At 41.3% G+C, this 18,400-nt stretch overlaps 1 protein-coding gene across 1 annotated transcript in view; it reads left to right on the top strand.

Annotated features, from left to right (window-relative positions):
* LOC116978422 (probable E3 ubiquitin-protein ligase HERC3) overlaps window positions 1-18,400 on the top strand; it is a 36,984-nt gene that overhangs the window by 5,874 nt on the left and 12,710 nt on the right. The window contains exons 2-4 of the mRNA XM_033029583.1: window positions 10,233-10,392; window positions 12,325-12,398; window positions 12,499-12,720. Of these exons, the coding sequence (XP_032885474.1) occupies window positions 10,233-10,392; window positions 12,325-12,398; window positions 12,499-12,720 (456 nt within the window). The remainder of the gene's footprint in view (window positions 1-10,232; window positions 10,393-12,324; window positions 12,399-12,498; window positions 12,721-18,400) is intronic.

Below are 18,400 nucleotides of genomic sequence, written 5' to 3'. Positions count from 1 at the left end.
AAACACTGCGGTTCGTATGGGGCCCAAATCACATTTTCGCAACGTAAAATTTGATGACAGCCATCCCAAGAAGCAAATTTATATGTAAAATAAACTACTTACCCGTTGCTTTGTCCCGTTCATGCGATCCGTCATGTTGTAGGTGTTGAGGGCGTTAGAAGTCGCTTTTTACCAGGTAGAATGGCCATATATATTTTCGGTGATGGAAAAATTTCAATTGGGAGAGAAGTATTGTATACGGGTTAAATTGTTATACTCTAACCCAACAGCTAGAATATTAACAAACCAAATGTTATCAACTAAATTTAATCTCTCTAGAGGCTGTAGACAAGGATGTTCACTATCCCCACAACACTAGAGACACAAGGAATAACATTTATTTATATGCAGCTGATGTACTAATATATATTACAAAGTTAGAAACTAGTATTCCAAATCTATTAAATTTAATAACTCAATTTGGTCAGTTTTCAGGATATAGAATTAATTGGAATAAAAGCGAAATCATTCCAATAATAAAACTCAATTTACATACATTACAACAATCCCCGTTTAAAATAGTTAAAGATAAACTTAAATACTTAGTAATCTATGTAACTAAGACATATAGCTCTTTATTTAAACTACATTTCACACCCTTACTGAATAAACTACACATGAATGTTCAGTACTGGAAAACACTTCCCATTTCAATGCTTGGTATAATTAATGCTATAAAAATGATCTTCTTACCGCAACTATTGTACCTATTGCGATTAATCCCGATATATATCCCAATTTTTTTTTCAAAAAAGTCGATTCCATTGTTACAAGTTTTATTTGGGATTATAAGAATCATAGAATAAGTAAAAAACATTTATGTAAGTCAAAGATAAATGGAGGTTTGGCTTTGCCAAATTTCTTGTTTTATTTCTGGGCAGTCCATATTAGAAACATAGAAAATAGGTGCAGGAGTAGGCCTTATTGATCATCCAACTCAGTATCCTGTACCTCCATTCTCTCCATACCCCCTAATCCTTTTAGCCACAAGGGCCACATCTAACTCCCTCTTAAATATAGCCAATTAACTGGCCTCAACTACCTTCTGTGGCAGAGAATTCCACAGATTCACCACTCTCTGCGTAAAAAATGATTTTCTCATCTTGGTCCTAAAAGACTTCCCTCTTATCCTTAAACTGTAACCCCTAGTACTAGACTTCCCCAACATCGGGAATGATCTTCCTGCATCTAGCCTGTCCAACCCCTTAAGAATTTTGTAAGTTTCTATAAGATCCCCCCTCAATCTTCTGAATTCTAGCGAGTACAAGCCGAGTCTATCCGCCTTTCTTCATATGAAAGTCCAGCCATCCCAGGAATCAGTCTGGTGGACCTTCCCCGTACCCCCTCTATGGCAAGAATGTCTTTCCTCAGATTAAGAGACCAAAACTGTACGCAATACACCAGGTGAGAACTGCTGTAGATTTGGGAGCAACAGCAGCAGGAGTTTAGCAAGAGATACGACTGATTGGCTCTAGCCCAAGTGGGAGGAGAGAAGTGAAAACAGTTAAAGTAGGTGCCAAGGACAGGCAGACTTGACTCAGAACTGCTGTAGATTTGGGAGCAACAGCAGCAGGAGCTAAGCAAGAGATACGACTGATTGGCTCTAGCCCAAGTGGGAGGAGAGAAGTGAGTCAGTGCTGGGAAAACAGTTGAAAACAGGAATTTGGTTTGTAAATTGGTAAATCAGGCAATTTATCAGTCAATTTAAGCAAGACTGCTCTTTGCGAGCGGCAGTGAGTGAGGGAAGTGCCCTGTGAGAAAAGTGTGAGTCTTTGGCGAGGAGACGAAAGAAGGAAATGTCAGGCAAGCTGATTCAGTGCGATGCTTGCAGTATGTGGGAGGTCAAGGACACTGCTAGTGCCTCTGGCTGCTACAAATGCGAGAAGTGCATCCAGGTGGAGCCCCTGAAGGGCCGTGTTGGGGAACTGGAGAAGCAAGTGGATGACCTCCGGTTCGTCCGAGAAACGGAGTCGTTCCTCGACAAGTCCTACAGTACGATTGTTACACCTAAGGTACTGGAAGAGAGAAGGTGGGAGACAGTGAGAACGGGAGGGAAGCATGGAATGCCAACGACCCCGGGTGTTGTTCCTCTTGTGAACAGGTTCACCCACTTAGAAGCTGTCGGGACAGAAGAGGTGTTTACACTGGGCGACGAACTGGCTTGTGATGCGAATAGGGCTGTTGAGCCAAAACCAAAAAGGCCTAAGGCAGGCAACGCCATTGTAGTGGGAGACTCCATTGTGAGAGGTACCGACAGGGGTTTCTGCGGCAACAGACGGGATGCGAGGATGGTGTGCTGCCTTCCTGGTGCCAGGATCCAGGATGTCACGGACAGAGTGCAGAAAATCCTCAAGGGCGATGGTGATCATCCGGAAGTGGTAGTGCATGTCGGCACAAACGATGTCGGAAAGAAGGGGATGAATATTCTGCAGCGTGACTTTAGAGAGCTCGGAAAAATGCTGAAAAGCAGGACCTCCAGGGTTGTTATCTCCGGTTTGCTTCCAGTTCCTCGTGCTGGCGAGAGCAGGAACAGGGAGATACGGGACCTGAACGTGTGGCTGAGGAACTGGTGCACGGGGCAGGGATTTAGATTCTTAGATCACTGGGATCTGTTTTGGGGTAAGGGGGAACTGTACAAAAGGGACGGATTGCATCTTAACAGGTGGGGGACCAGCATTCTGGCAGGCAGGTTTGCCACTGCTGCACGGGTGGTTTTAAATTGAATAAGGGGGGGTGGGGTGTCGAATGGGATAGTGGAGGATGGAGTTAAAGGGAAAGGGTTTCTTAAATGTGTGAGTGTAGAGACAGAGGGGTGTAAAATGAGGGTAGAAGCAATAGGTAGCAAGGTGAAAAGTAAAAGTGGCAGGCAGACAAAACCAGGACAAAAATCAGAAAGGGCCACTTTTCAACATAATTGTATAAGGGGTAAGAGTGTTGTAAAAACAAGCCTGAAGGCTTTGTGTCTCAATGCAAGGAGCATTCGTAATAAGGTGGATGAGTTGAATGTGCAGATAGCTATTAATGACTATGATATAGTTGGGATCACGGAGACATGGCTCCAGGGTGACCAAGGCTGGGAGCTGAACATCCAGGGATATTCAATATTCAGGAAGGATAGAGAGAAAGGAAAAGGAGGTGGGGTAGCGTTGCTGATTAGAAAGGAGATTAACGCAATGGAAAGGAAGACCATTAGTTTGGAGGATGTGGAATCGGTATGGGTAGAGCTGCGAAACACTAAGGGGCAGAAAACGCTGGTGGGTGTTGTGTAGAGGCCACCTAACAGTAGTAGTGAAGTTGGAGATGGTATCAAACAGGAAATTAGAAATGCGTGCGACAAAGACAAAACAGTTATAATGGGTGACTTCAATCTACATATAGATTGTGTGAATCAAATTGGCAGGGGTGCTGAGGAAGAGGATTTCTTGGAATGTATGCGGGATAGTTATCTAAATCAACATGTAGAGGAACCAACGAGAGAGCAGGCTATTTTAGACTGGGTATTGAATAATGAGGAAGGGTTAGTTAGCAGTCTTGTTGTACGTGCCCCCTTGGGCAAGAGTGACCATAATATGGTTGAGTTCTTCATTAGGATGGAGAGTGATATTGTTAATTCAGAAACAATGGTTCTGAACTTAAAGAAAGGTAACTTTGAGGGTATGAGACGTGAATTGGCCAAGATTGACTGGCAATTAATTCTAAAAGGGTTGACGGTGGATATGCAATGGAAGACATTTAAAGACTGCATGGATGAACTACAAAAATTGTTCATCCCAGTTTGGCAAAAGAATAAATCAGGGAAGGTAGTGCATCCGTGGATAACAAGGGAAATCAGGGATAGTATCAAAGCGAAGGATGAGGCGTACAAATTAGCCAGAAAAAGCAGCATACCGGAGGACTGGGAGAAATTCAGAGACCAGCAGAGGAGGACAAAGGGCTTAATTAGGAAAGGAAAAATAGATTATGAAAGAAAACTGGCAGGGAACATAAAAACTGACTGCAAAAGTTTTTATAGATATGTGAAAAGAAAGAGATTAGTTAAAACAAATGTAGGTCCCTTGCAGTCAGAAACAGGTGAGTTGATCATGGGGAACAAGGATATGGCGGACCAATTGAATAACTACTTTGGTTCCGTCTTCACTAAGGAAGACATAAATAATCTGCCGCAAATAGCAGGGGACCGTGGGTCAAAGGAGTTGGAGGAATTGAGTGAAATCCAGGTTAGCCGGGAAGTGGTGTTGGGTAAATTGAATGGATTAAAGGCCGATAAATCCCCAGGGCCAGATAGGCTGCATCCCAGAGTACTTAAGGAAGTAGCTCCAGAAATAGTGGATGCATTAGTAATAATCTTTCTAAACTCTTTAGATTCTGGAGTAGTTCCTGAGGATTGGCGGGTAGCAAACGTAACCCCACTTTTTAAGAAGGGAGGGAGAGAGAAAACGGGGAATTACAGACCAGTTAGTCTAACATCGGTAGTGGGAAAACTGCTAGAGTCAGTTATTAAAGATGGGATAGCAGCACATTTGGAAAGTGGTGAAATCATTGGACAAAGTCAGCATGAATTTACAAAAGGTAAATCATGTCTGACGAATCTTATAGAATTCTTCGAAGATGTAACTAGTAGCGTGGATAGGGGAGAACCAGTAGATGTGGTGTATCTGGACTTCCAGAAGGCTTTCGACAAGGTCCCACATAAGAGATTAGTATACAAACTTAAAGCACACGGCATTGGGGGTTCAGTATTGATGTGGATAGAGAACTGGCTGGCAAACAGGAAGCAAAGAGTAGGAGTAAACGGGTCCTTTTCACAATAGCAGGCAGTGACTAGTGGGGTACCGCAAGGCTCAGTGCTGGGACCCCAGCTATTTATAATATATATTAATGATCTGGATGAGGGAATTGAAGGCAATATCTCCAAGTTTGCGGATGACACTAAGCTGGGGGGCAGGGTGGTTCAGGGAGGTTCTACTGCAGTTGTACAGGGTCTTGGTGAGACCACACGTGGAGTATTGCGTACAGTTTTGGTCTACAAATCTGAGGAAGGACATTATTGCCATAGAGGGAGTGCAGAGAAGGTTCACCAGACTGAATCCTGGGATGTCAGGACTGTCTTATGAAGAAAGACTGGATAGACTTGGTTTATACTCTCTAGAATTTAGGAGATTGAGAGGGGATCTTATAGAAACTTACAAAATTCTTAAGGGGTTGGACAGGCTAGATGCAGGAAGATTGCTCCCGATGTTGGGGAAGTCCAGGACAAGGGGTCACAGCTTAAGGATAAGGGGGAAATCCTTTAAAACCGAGATGAGAAGAAATTTTTTCACACAGAGTGGTGAATCTCTGGAACTCTCTGCCACAGAGGGTAGTCGAGGCCAGTTCATTGGCTATATTTAAGAGGGAGTTAGATGCGGCCCTTGTGGCTAAGGGGATCAGAGGGTATGGAGAGAAGGCAGGTACGGGATACTGAGTTGGATGATCAGCCATGATCATATTGAATGGCGGTGCAGGCTCGAAGGGCCGAATGGCCTACTCCTGCACCTAATTTCTATGTTTCTATGTGTGGTCTCTGCAGGGGAGAAGAGAGGAGAGGCCGCGATGGTTATAGTGTACGACTGCAGTAGAACCTCCCTGCTCTTATACTCAAATTCTTTTGCTATGAATGCTAACATACCATTCGCTTTCTTCACTGCCTGCTGCACCTGCATTCATACTTTCAATGACTGGTGTGCCATGACACCCAGGTCTCGTTGCATCTCCCCTTTTCCTAATCGGCCACCATTCAGATAATAGTCTACTTTCCTGTTTTTGCCACCAAAGTGGATAACCTCACATTTATTCACATTATACTGCATCTGCCATGCATTTGCCCACTCACCCAACCTATCCAAGTCACCTAGCATCCTCCTCACAGCTAACACTGCCCCCCAGCTTCGTGTCATCTGCAAACTTGGAGATGTTGCATTCAATTCCCTCATCCAGATCATTAATATATATTGTAAATAGCTGGGGTCCCAGCACTGAGCCTTGTGGTACCCCACTAGCCACTGCCTGCCATTCTGAAAAGGACCCGTTTACTCCTACTCTTTGCTTCCTGTCTGCCAGCCAGTTCTCTATCCACATCAATACTGAACCCCAAACTTATGCTTTAAGTTTGTATCTTGTTTGTTAAAAACATGAATTTCTGGCTGGAAGAAATGGATCAACAACCAGATTGGTTAAGGATGGAAAGGGAAGACTGTTTATCTTTTGAAATTGGTCCGATTATATTTGCTCCCAAAAAACTGCACAAAAAAACCTGTGAGGAAAACCCTATAATACATAGTGGAATACGAATTTGGAAACAATTTAAAAAAGCTTTAAAATTGAATAATATACCACTATGCCTTCCCATTGTAAATAATCCTTTATTCAAGCCATCTATATTGGATAAAGGTTTCACACAATGGAAAAATTATGGAATTAAAAAGATTGGACATCTTTATAGGAAAGGCATCTATCTTTCATTTCAAGAGTTACAACAGAATCATGGACTGCACTCAAATAATTTTTTCAGATCTACAAATTAGAGATTATGTTAAATCTAATAGGGAAACAAGTAGAGTAGCTATGGAAACTATGAGGATCAAAGAAGAGGAAGTACTGACACTTTTGAGAAATATAAAAGTGGATAAGTCTCCAGGTCCGGACAGGATATTCCCAAGGACATTGAGGGAAGTTAGTGTAGAAATAGCAGGGGCTATGGCAGAAATATTTCAAATGTCATTAGAAACGGGAATAGTGCCGGAGGATTGGCGTACTGCGCATGTTGTTCCATTGTTTAAAAAGGGGTCTAAGAGTAAACCTAGCAATTATAGACCTGTTAGTTTGACGTCAGTGGTGGGCAAATTAATGGAAAGAATACTTAGAGATAATATATATAAGCATCTGGATAAACAGGGTCTGATTAGGAACAGTCAACATGGATTTGTGCCTGGAAGGTCATGTTTAACTAATCTTCTTGAATTTTTTGAAGATGTTACTCGGGAAATTGATGAGGGTAAAGCAGTGGATGTTGTGTATATGGACTTCAGTAAGGCCTTTGACAAGGTTCCTCATGGAAGGTTGGTTAAGAAGGTTCAATGGTTGGGTATTAATGGTGGAGTAGCAAGATGGATTCAACAGTGGCTGAATGGGAGATGCCAGAGAGTAATGGTGGATGGTTGTTTGTCAGGTTGGAGGCCAGTGACGAGTGGGGTGCCACAGGGATCTGTGTTGGGTCCACTGTTGTTTGTCATGTACATCAATGATCTGGACGATGGCGTGGTAAATTGGATTAGTAAGTATGCAGATGATACTAAAATAGGTGGGGTTGCGGGTAATGAAGTAGAGTTTTAAAGTCTACAGAGACATTTATGCCAGTTGGAAGAGTGGGCTGAAAGATGGCAGATGGAGTTTAATGCTGATAAGTGTGAGGTGCTACATCTTGGCAGGACAAATCAAAATAGGACGTACATGGTAAATGGTAGGGAATTGAAAAATGTAGGTGAACAGAGGGATCTGGGAATAACTGTGCATAGTTCCCTGAAAGTGGAATCTCATGTAGATAGGGTGGTAAAGAAAGCTTTTGGTGTGCTGGCCTTTATAAATCAGAGCATTGAGTATAGAAGTTGGGATGTAATGTTAAAATTGTACAAGGCATTGGTGAGGCCAATTCTGGAGTATGGTGTACAAATTTGGTCGACTAATTATAGGAAGGATGTCAACAAAATAGAGAGAGTACAGAGGAGATTTACTAGAATGTTGCCTGGGTTTCAGCAACTAAGTTACAGAGAAAGGTTGAACAAGTTAGGGCTTTATTCTTTGGAGCGCAGAAGGTTAAGGGGGGACTTGATAGAGGTTTTTAAAATGATGAGAGGGATAGACAGAGTTGACGTGGAAAAGCTTTTCCCACTGAGAGTAGGGAAGATTCAAACAAGGGGACATGACTTGAGAATTAAGGGACTGAAGTTTAGGGGTAACATGAGGGGGAACTTCTTTACTCAGAGAGTGGTAGCTGTGTGGAATGAGCTTCCAGTGAAGGTGGTGGAGGCAGGTTCGTTTTTATCATTTAAAAATAAATTAGATAGTTATATGGATGGGAAAGGAATGGAGGGTTATGGTCTGAGCGCAGGTATATGGGACTTGGGGAGATTATGTGTTCGGCACGGACTAGAAGGGTCGAGATGGCCTGTTTCCGTGCTGTAATTGTTATATGGTTATATGGTTAATACACAAGTTTACAGGACTAGGGAACCAGAAATCCTTGATGAATGTTTGAATAAGCATCCTAACACTGAAAAATTAATAGCTTATATTTATAACACCCTCCTAAACAATGAGGTGCCACCGATGGAACCATATAGATACACATGGGAAAATGAATTAGGTCATCCTATAACGAAAGATATGTGGGACGAATGTTTACAACATATACATCAATGCTCGTTAAATGCCAGACATGCTTTAATACAATTTAAAGTCTTACACAGATTACACTACTGCAAAATAAAACTGAATAGAATCTTCCCACATATTTCTCCTATTTGTGATAAATGTCTACATCTAGAGGCCAATTTAACACATACTTTTGCAAATTGTATAAAAATTAAAAATTTCTGGACTGATATTTTTGAAATAATTTCAGAAGTTATTAATACTAAACTGGATCCAGCCACAAAATTAATAATACTTGGAATATCAGAACAAAGTTTAACACTCACAACAAGCCAAAGAAACTTCCTCGACTACAGTATAATAACCGGGAAAAAATTAATATTAAAATTTTGGAAAGGCCCTATAACCCCCACAATTAAAATGTGGATTTTGGAAATGTCGGAGACCCTACATCTAGAAAGAATTAGACTTGTCTTAATGGACAAACAAGAACTTTTTGTTAAAATATGGGCTCCATTCATTAACTATCTGAAGGCATAGATTGGCCCAGCACGAAAACCCAACTGAAACTTGAACTCAGGATTAGATGAAAAGTTATACTTTATAATCTACGAACCTATCTCCAATGACGTATTATAAGTAATTCATTCCACCTTTTCTGTTTTTTGATATTTGTAAAATGTTTTCTCTCTTTCTCTTTTTCTATCTATATAAAAAAAAACACTAGAAGCAGAATTAATCGACAATTGAAAATTTTAATAATGTATGATTGATGTATATGAAAAGTTTTTTTTACTATAATATGTAACAATACTTTATAATATGTTTACTTCTAATAAAAATATTTTTTTAAATAATAAATAAGGAGTCGCTTTTTATTTTAATCAAATCATTAAATTGTCTTGCGACCAAAAAAAAACAAATCAGGAACGGACGTCGGAACGATTTTTCTTCGACAGCTAGCAGCCCGAGGAAATCCGCCTCTGACAGGTAGTAGAAAACGCCATTTTAATCCCGCCGCCCCCCCCACCCCCCCTCAAAAGCGGCAAAGTCGTGCACACGGCCAGTGGCAGAACTGCAGCGCCGCTGAAGGTAAGTTTTGTAACATAGCTACATGTCACGGTAAAGCATCATTGAATTGACCATTCAGAAGTTTGAAAGTAGAGGGAAATTAGTTGTTCTGGAGTTTTAAAGGTAAGAAAAGGAAATCCAAGAATTCATGTAAAATGTATAAAACAAAAAGTGTTTCTTTGCATAGTTTTTGTTTTGTTTTGTATATATTTTTTATTCTGAATAAAGTTTATAATTGAAATTAACACAAAATAAATCAGCTCTTTCAGTGGATTGACAATCTGCTGGAGGAACTGAGTGGGTCAAGCAGCATCAGTGGGTGGAAAGGATTGGTCGACATTTCGGGTGGAATTAGGACTGATTTCAGATTGTTTGTTGATCCAGATCCCAGCACCACAGTCTCTTGTGCCTAAGATAGACACAAAATGCTGGAGTAACTCAGCGGGAAATGCAGCATCTCTGGATAGAAGGAATGGATGACATTTTGGGTCGAGACCTTCAGTCTCTTATGCCTCGTCTTTCAGTGGATCGGCCTATCGTTGGGGCAATGGAAGCAAGTAATATGGAATTAGTTAAGTCTCTGGAGTCACCAACAACAGTGGCACAGCCTCACAGTGCCAGTTTGATTTATTTGGTTATTTGTTCCGTGGCCACTGTAATTTTAATTGTGAATAATGCACGCACGTGACATATCTCTGCCGTTTATTTTACAGGGCAAGTCGAGGCTCTAAATACACGGACAGTTGTCCAGGTGGCCTGTGGATGGCGCCATACACTGGCTCTTTGTGAAGATGGATCTGTCTTTGCCTGGGGAGCTGGGAACGATGGCCAGCTGGGCAGCGGGGAGTGCCAGGAATTTGTTTCTCAACCAAGGTATTGTGTCTAGTCCGAAAGGCAACGTGAATGTCACATGCTCACTGCTAACCAAACACTAGATGGCTAGATGCCTGAGGTGTGTTGTCATATTGCCCCAACTAAATATCTCCTAGATTATACACGCCGTCACCAGGTTATGAGCATATGACATACAGACACCTCCTCGCCATAATATTATTAAACTCAAAGCTGATTAGTACGGGTGTTAGGTGTTATGGGGAGAAGGCCGGAGAATGGGGTTGAGAGGGAAAGATAGATCAGCCATGATTCAATGGCGGAGTAGACTTGATGGGCTGAATGGCCTAATGCTGCTCTTATAACTTATGAACCTATGAAGACTCTGATGAGCGTAGATATGTATGTATGTGTACATACACGCAATTCCCTGTGAATAGCAGAACTAGTTTCATTGCCCTCTCTCCACTTTTAATAATTGTTCTTTCTTATCAGTTTTATGAGCATTTAGAACATCGAACAGCACAGCACAGTGAAGGGCCCTTATGTGCTAAACATAATTGCAGGACCAACCTAGCACATAATCCATACCCCTCCATGCCCTGCATATCCATATGCCTACTTAACAGACTCTTAAATGCCACCTCCACATCTGCCTCAACCACCACACCAACACTCACTGGCCTATTTAAAAAAAACTTGCCCTGCACATCTCCTTTAAACTTTTCTCCTCTCACCCTAAAGTTCGTTCCTCTTGCATTTGTTATTTCCATTCTGTGGAAAAAAGGTTTTGATATCATTCATTACAATACGATTTTATCATATCAAGTGACTTTCGATGTGTATTTCCCGAATTATGGAGAAATGGACTTACTGACATGAGTTTTAAAAAAAAAGCCATCTTTTATCCAGGAATGACCTATTTCCACAGCATTTTAGATATTCTATGTCAAGGTTTCCCAACTTGGGGTAAATTTCGCCTACCCAGGGGGTAAATTTGTTGATTCTGGATTTGTACATATTTTTTCTCATTGACTGACTGTGTTTAGTTCGGTTCTGGTATACCGGTATCTGTTCATCATTAGTGGTTCATAAATAAGTGAAATAACATTGTTATGTGCTATTAAAGTTGCCAGGGGTAAACGGGATGAAAACGTTTAAGAATCCATGTTCTAAGTACTTGTATAATTACATAATAGAATAATAGAATTAAACAGCATACTAAATAGGTGATGATTCAGGTCGGAAGCCTTCTTCAGATTGATTATAGAGGGGGTAAAGGAAGCTGAGAGAGTGGGGAGTTAGGACAAAACGTGGCAGGTAATAGATGGATGCAGGTGGGGGGGAGTGGAAGTCGGTCGACCGATAAGCAGATGTTTGGAACAAAGGCCAGAGAATAAGGCAGAAGGTGTGAATTAGACTGGTTGAAGAGTTGCAAACTGTGGAGAATGTTATTGGAAGGGAGAAAGGGGAGAAATAGGTGCAAGTGCAGGTGGGACACGGGGGAGTAGTGGGTAGAAAGAAGTGGGTGTGGAGGATAAAAGGGAGATCATCCACAATCACAAACAAAGGGGGTTTGTTAGACGATGACTAAAATTGGAGAATCCAGTGTTCACATCGTTGGATTGTAAGCTACCCAAGTGGAATTTGAGGTGCTGTTCTTCTAGTTAGGGTGTGACCACAACCTGGGCTTTGGCGGACTGAGCGCAAGTGTTCAGCGAAACAGTTGCTGAGTGTACGCTTGGTCCCGCTGATGTGCATGAGGCCACATTGGGTACACGGGGTGCAGGAGATTATTTTTGAGGAAGTGCACATGGACCCCTCTTTATCTTGTTCCCACAAACCTCAGCTTTCGCGATCTTCAGGTGTACAATGACGAGTAATTCTTCCATCACCCTTAAGTGATTGACACTATCATGCACATGCACCGCACCTTATTGGAGATTTGGAAAAATATTTGTAATTTACCTGCAGGAAGGTGACGCAACTTGAAGGTCCTATTGTTCAGGTTCGATGCGGCCATTCCCACTCCCTGGCTCTTTCTCAAGGTAACGCCAATCTCGTTGTACAATCAAGTATTTAACCAAGTGTTCCTTATTGCGCCTGTTGTTGGAATTTCTAAATGAAAGCTTTGTTCGATCACTTTAGATTGTACAGTCTATTCCTGGGGACAGAACATTTACGGGCAGCTGGGAATTAAAACAAGCTTGAAGAAGCAGCCCAGTCCACAGATTGTGAGGCGTCTGCGTGGGATCCCAGTGGCCCAGATAACTGCAGGGGAAAGTCACAGCTTTGCCCTCTCTCTATCGGGTGCAGTCTACGCATGGGGGAGAAATGACTGTGGACAGCTGGGGCTCAAAGACACAGCAGGTAAGAACACATTGGAGTGGCTTTACCCACAGATGTCAGTAAAGAGAGAGTAAAAAGTGTATAATTGTCAAATGTAGATAGAAACATGGAAACATATAAAATAGGTGGAAATAATAGAAAATGTGGCCCTTCGAGCCTGCACCGCCTTTCATTGTGATCATGGCTGATCATCATCCACAATCAGTAACCTGTGCCTGCCTTCTCCCATATCCCTTGATTCCGCTAGCCCCTAGACCTCTATCTAACTCTCTTTTAAATCCATCCAGTGAATTGGCCTCCACTGCCTTCTGTGGCAGAGAATTCCACAAATTCACAACTCTCTGGGTGAAAACGTTTTTTGCTCATCTCAGTTTTAAATGGCCTGCCCTTTACTCTTAAACTGTGGCCCCTTGTTCTGCACTCCCCCATCATTGGGAACAATTTTCCTGCACCTAGTTTCTATAAGATATCCTCTCATCCTTCTAAATTCCAGTGAATACAAGCCCAGTCTTTCCAATCGTTCCTCATATGACTGTCCCGCCATCCTGGGGATTAACCTCGTGAACCTACGCTGCAATGCCTCAATAGCAAGGATGTCTGTCCTCAAATAAGGAGACCAAAACTGGATACAACACTACAGATGTGGTGTTTAAGAAGGAACTGCAGATGCTGGAAAATCGAAGGTAGACAAAAATGCTGGAGAAACTCAGCGGGTGAAGCAGCATCTATGGAGCAAAGGAAATAGGCGACGTTTCGGGTCGAGACCCTTCTTCCCAGGACCCTGTACAACTGCAGAAGGACCTCTTTACTCCTGTACTCAAATCTTCTCGTTATGAAGGCCAACATGCCATTAGCTTTTTTCACTTTTTCCTAATCTGACACCATTGAGGTAATAATCTGCCTCCTTGTTCTTGACACCAAAGTGGATAACCTCACAATTTTCTACATTTGTCTCTTGCCCAGAGTAGGTGGATCAAGGACATAGGTTTAAGATGAAGAGGAAAAGATTTAGTAGGAATCTGAGGGGCAACTTATTTCACCCAAAGGATGGTGGGTGTATGGAATTAGATGCTAGAGGAGGTAGTTGAGGCAGGGACTATCCCAACATTTAAGAAGCAGTTAGATGGTCGATTAGACAGGTACATAGATTGGACAGGTTTGGAGACATATGGACCAAATGCTGGCAGGTGGGACTATTGTAGATGGAACATGTTGGCCCGTGTGGACAAGTTGGGACAAAGGGCCTGTTTCCACACTGTATCACTCTATGACTATGTATTAGCAGTGGAATAATTATATACTTAAAAAGTATAATTGAATTCTAAAAGAATAAAGATTGTTTAATTGTCATATGTACCAGGGTTGACCGTGGGTCGTTTTGGGTCAAGTTTGGCGCCAAACGCGAGCTTTGGTGTGCAGACGACATCCTGGAAAAAATGGCCGGTTTTCGGAGTTTTTCGGTTTCCGGAACTCCGGATAAAAGGTTGTGCACCTGTATTGTAAAAATCTATCATAAAAATCTTTAGGCAGTGTTAATGTTTCTCCCTTGTCTGTTCTAATTTTGTAAATTGTTTTTTCCCCGTCCAGTTTACGAAGTTGTCGCGCCAATAGTTTTTGTGGTTTATCACCAAATTCAAAATTTAATTGTTTTGTATGTTGATAAAGTTTTATAACTTGGTCTGAGTATATCTTGTTTAATTTATATTGCAGTACTGCAATTTTATTGTGTTTTATCATGGATGGTGCTGCTGCATTTTCTATGTCTAATTGCCTTATTTCCATTTCAAATTTCTGTTGTTTGGCCCTATTCTCTTTGTTAAGAAATGATTGGGAAGAGATTAATGCTCCTCACACAAATGCTTTAAATGTTTCCCAAAGAAGGGAGGCAGAGATTTCAGGGCTATCATTAGCCTCAAAAAACATATTAATCTGTTTTACGAGGTATTCATTACATAACTTTTCTTTTAAGATTTGGGGATTAAGTCTCCATTGTGACTGTCTCTGCCATTCTGTTTAGTTTAATCATAAATGTTATTGGAGCATGGTCTGAGATTATGATATTATGATATTGCGAGTTACAGGTAAATGGGATAAGTTTTAAGTCTACTAAAAAATAGTCTATCATTGAGTAAGTTTTATGTACTGGTGAGTAAAATGAATATTCTCGACCCGATGGGTTTTCAATTCTCCAAACATCCTTAATGTTGGTAGTATTAATATATGAGTTTAGAAATTCACTTGATTGAGATTTTAGTTTTCTTTGAGTTGATGATCTATCCAAATAAGTATCCAATGTACAATTTAAGTCTCCACTGGTTATTAAGTTTTGTTGTGTACATATTGTTAAGTATTCTCTTAAAAAACAGGGGGCTATCAAAATTTGGTCCATACACATTAAGGAGAGTCACCTTTTTTTAGCATAACTCCCCTATTATTACAATATATCTGCCTTCAATATCTTCTATCGTTGATATATGTTTAAAGGGTATACCTTTACGAATTAATATTGCAACCCCTCTAGATTTATGTGAGAATGAGGAGTGGTACGCTTTAGCAGTCCATTTTGCTTTCAATCTATGTTGTGCTTCCTTTTTAAGGTATGTCTCCTGGAGAAATATTATATCTGTTTTCAATGATTTTAAATGAGCTAACACTTTGCCTCTCTTGATAGGTTCATGAATTTCCTTAACATTCCAGCTACAGAATTTAATTCCTTCACCCCCAATTTTCATATTCACGTCTTGCATCTTGTGATTAGAGTGGCTAGAGCAGATGGCTCAGCACACTCAACCCTACCTTATACTCGAACATCAGGTAGATGAATATTAAGTCTCGTCTGTTTTCCATCCGAACATATCTCCCTAAATAAAATATATAATTCCATTCCAAATACAAAATATAATATATTATGGTAGAAAAGGTAATAAAAAATTGTATTAGTAACGTGTAAAAGGTTGAAAAAGAAAAAAACTACAACTACGATTAGTGCAGTTAGTGATAGCCACCCTAATGTGGCTAAGCATCTAAGGACTTCTGTAGCTTTTGGTAAAAAAAAAATTACTAGCTCCGTACTTTCCTTAAAAGAAACGTTTCAAATTCAGGAATTCACTGGCACAGAAGGTAGTTGAGGCCAGTTCATTGGCTATATTTAAGAGGGAGTTAGATGTGGCCCTTGTGGCTAAAGGGATCAGGGGGTATGGAGAGAAGGCAGGTACAGGATACTGAGTTGATTGATCAGCCATGATCATATTGAATGGTGGTGCAGGCTCGAAGGGCCGAATGGCCTACTCCTGCACTTAATTTCTATGTTTCTATGTTTCCCTCTCCTCACCCCTCTCCCACCCATCCCTCTCTCCCCCACCCCCTTCCCTCTCTACCCCACCCCCTTCCCCCTACCCCTCTGTCCCTCTTCCACCACTCCTCCTACCCCTCCCTCCCCACTCTTCCACTTCTCTCCCCTTACCACACCCCTCTCCCTCCCCCAACCCTCTCTCTTCCCCTCCTTTCCCCTCTCTCCCCCACCCCTTCCCCTACCCCTCTGTCCCTCTTCCACCACTCCCCTGTCCCTCTTCCACCACTCCCGCTACCCCTCTACCCCTCCCTCCCTCCCCACTCTTCCACTTCTCTACCCCTTCTCTCCCTCCCCCTCTCCCTCTCCTCACCCCTCTCCTTCTCCCATGCCTCTCTACCCCACCCCCTTCCCTCTCTCCCCCCGCCCCCTTCCCCTACCCCTCTGTCCCTCTTCCATCACTGCCCCTACCCCTCTCCTCCTCCCTCCCCACTCCACCACTTCTCTCCCAACTTCCCCCTCCACTCTCCCTCCCCACTTTCCCCTCTCTCCCCCCACCCCTCTCCCCCTCCCTTCCTCCTCCCCTCCCTCCCCATCCCCCCCTCCCCCACATCTCTCTCCCCATCCCCCTCTCACCCCCTACCCCTCTCTCCTTTCCCTCCCAAATCTGTCCCGTTTCCTCCTCCTCCTCTCCCCTCCCTCCCCTCTTCACACCCCCCCCCTCCCCCCACCTGTGTGTTTGGGGGGTGGTTAATGTGCGTGTGATGCCGCAGCCCCCCCCCCCCCCCGCAAACGCTGTTGGGGAAACAGACCCAACGGGTCTGCACTTGGTCTAGTATTATTATAAAAGTATGATATTAGGTTTTGTGAATCAGCCTTAATATTCATTGCTTCTTCTAAAGGATCTAAAAATATAGTTTGAAATCTATGTGTATATTTCTTTATAAAGTCACATATCTGTATATATTTGAAATATTGATTATCCTTCAGTTTAAATTTTAATTTTAATTGTTGAAATGATAACAATTTGCCCAGTTCATACATATATCCTACTTTCCTAATCCCCAGTCTATCCCATTGTTTATATGTTTTGTCGATAAGAGATGGTTTGAATGCAGGGTTGTTCAATAGTGGGGTTAGTACTGATAGATTATTTAGTTTCAATGATAATTTTATTGGTTTCCTAATTCTTATTGTATTGTGAATAATTGGGTTCTTATATATTATACTATTCAATTTTATTGGTGAGAACAAGATCGTTCCTATATCGTGTGGGAAACGCTCTTCTTTCTCCATTCTTATCCACTCCGACTGGTGAGTGGAACTATCCAACCAGTACATTATGTTCTTAATATACACTGCCCAGTAGTAATACGTAAAGTTAGGTAATGATAAACCCCCAACTTTTTTAGGTTTACACAAATGCTTTCGTTGAATTCTGTGTGCTCTGTAATCCCATATAAAATTAGTGATAGTAGAGTCTAGTTTTTTGAAAAAATATTTTGGAATATATATTGGGATCGCTTGAAACAAATATATTAATTGTGGTAAGAAAGTCATTTTTATAGTGTTAATTCTACCTATCAATGAGAGCGGGAGGGTTTTCCAAAATTTTATCATATCATTCAGTTTATTTAATAGTGGCATAAAATTGACGCTAAATAATGATTTGTGTCTTCTCGTAATTTGAATACCCAGATACTTGAATTTTTCCGTTGCAATTTTGAAAGGGAATTTTAGTAAGTGTCTCGCATCCTGTGGTTGTAAAGACATAATTTCGCTTTTATTCCAATTTATTCTATATCCTGAAAAAGAGCCGAATTCCTCAATTAGTGTTAATTAGGTGGGTATACTCGTTTGTATATTAGTAATATATAAAAGAATATCATCAGCATATAATGAAATTTTATTCTTTGAGTCCTTAGTGTAATATCCGTAAATATTCGGATGATTTCTAAACCTTTCGGCCAGCGGTTCTATCATAAGGGCAAATAGCAATGGTGATAAGGCACAACCCTGCCTATTACCCCTTGATAAATACAATTTTGAAGATAACATTATTAGTTAATATTCTTGCCGTAGGTTTATCGTAAAGTAGTTTAACCCATCTAATAAAATTCTCTCCCGTGTTAAATTTTTGGAGTACCTTATATAAATACTGCCATTCTACCTGATCAAATGCCTTCTCTGCATCCAGCGTAACAACTGAAATATCTTCAATGTCCTCATTGTGAGAGTACATTATATTGAAAAGCCTTCTCAAATTATTAAATTATTGTCTTTTGGGTATAAATCCCGTTTGATCCGTGTTTACCAATTTATTAATATAATTATTCAGTCATCTAGCTAGAATCTTTGCTAAAATTTTCTGATCCATATTTAGAAGTGATATAGCTCTGTAAGAACCCAGTT

This window comes from Amblyraja radiata, chromosome 1 (genome assembly GCF_010909765.2).
Source record: "Amblyraja radiata isolate CabotCenter1 chromosome 1, sAmbRad1.1.pri, whole genome shotgun sequence".
In the NCBI taxonomy this organism is placed as follows: Eukaryota; Metazoa; Chordata; class Chondrichthyes; order Rajiformes; family Rajidae; genus Amblyraja; species Amblyraja radiata.
The sequence above is the reverse complement of the archived record's forward strand: the minus strand, read 5'-3'. Positions and strand labels throughout refer to the sequence as shown.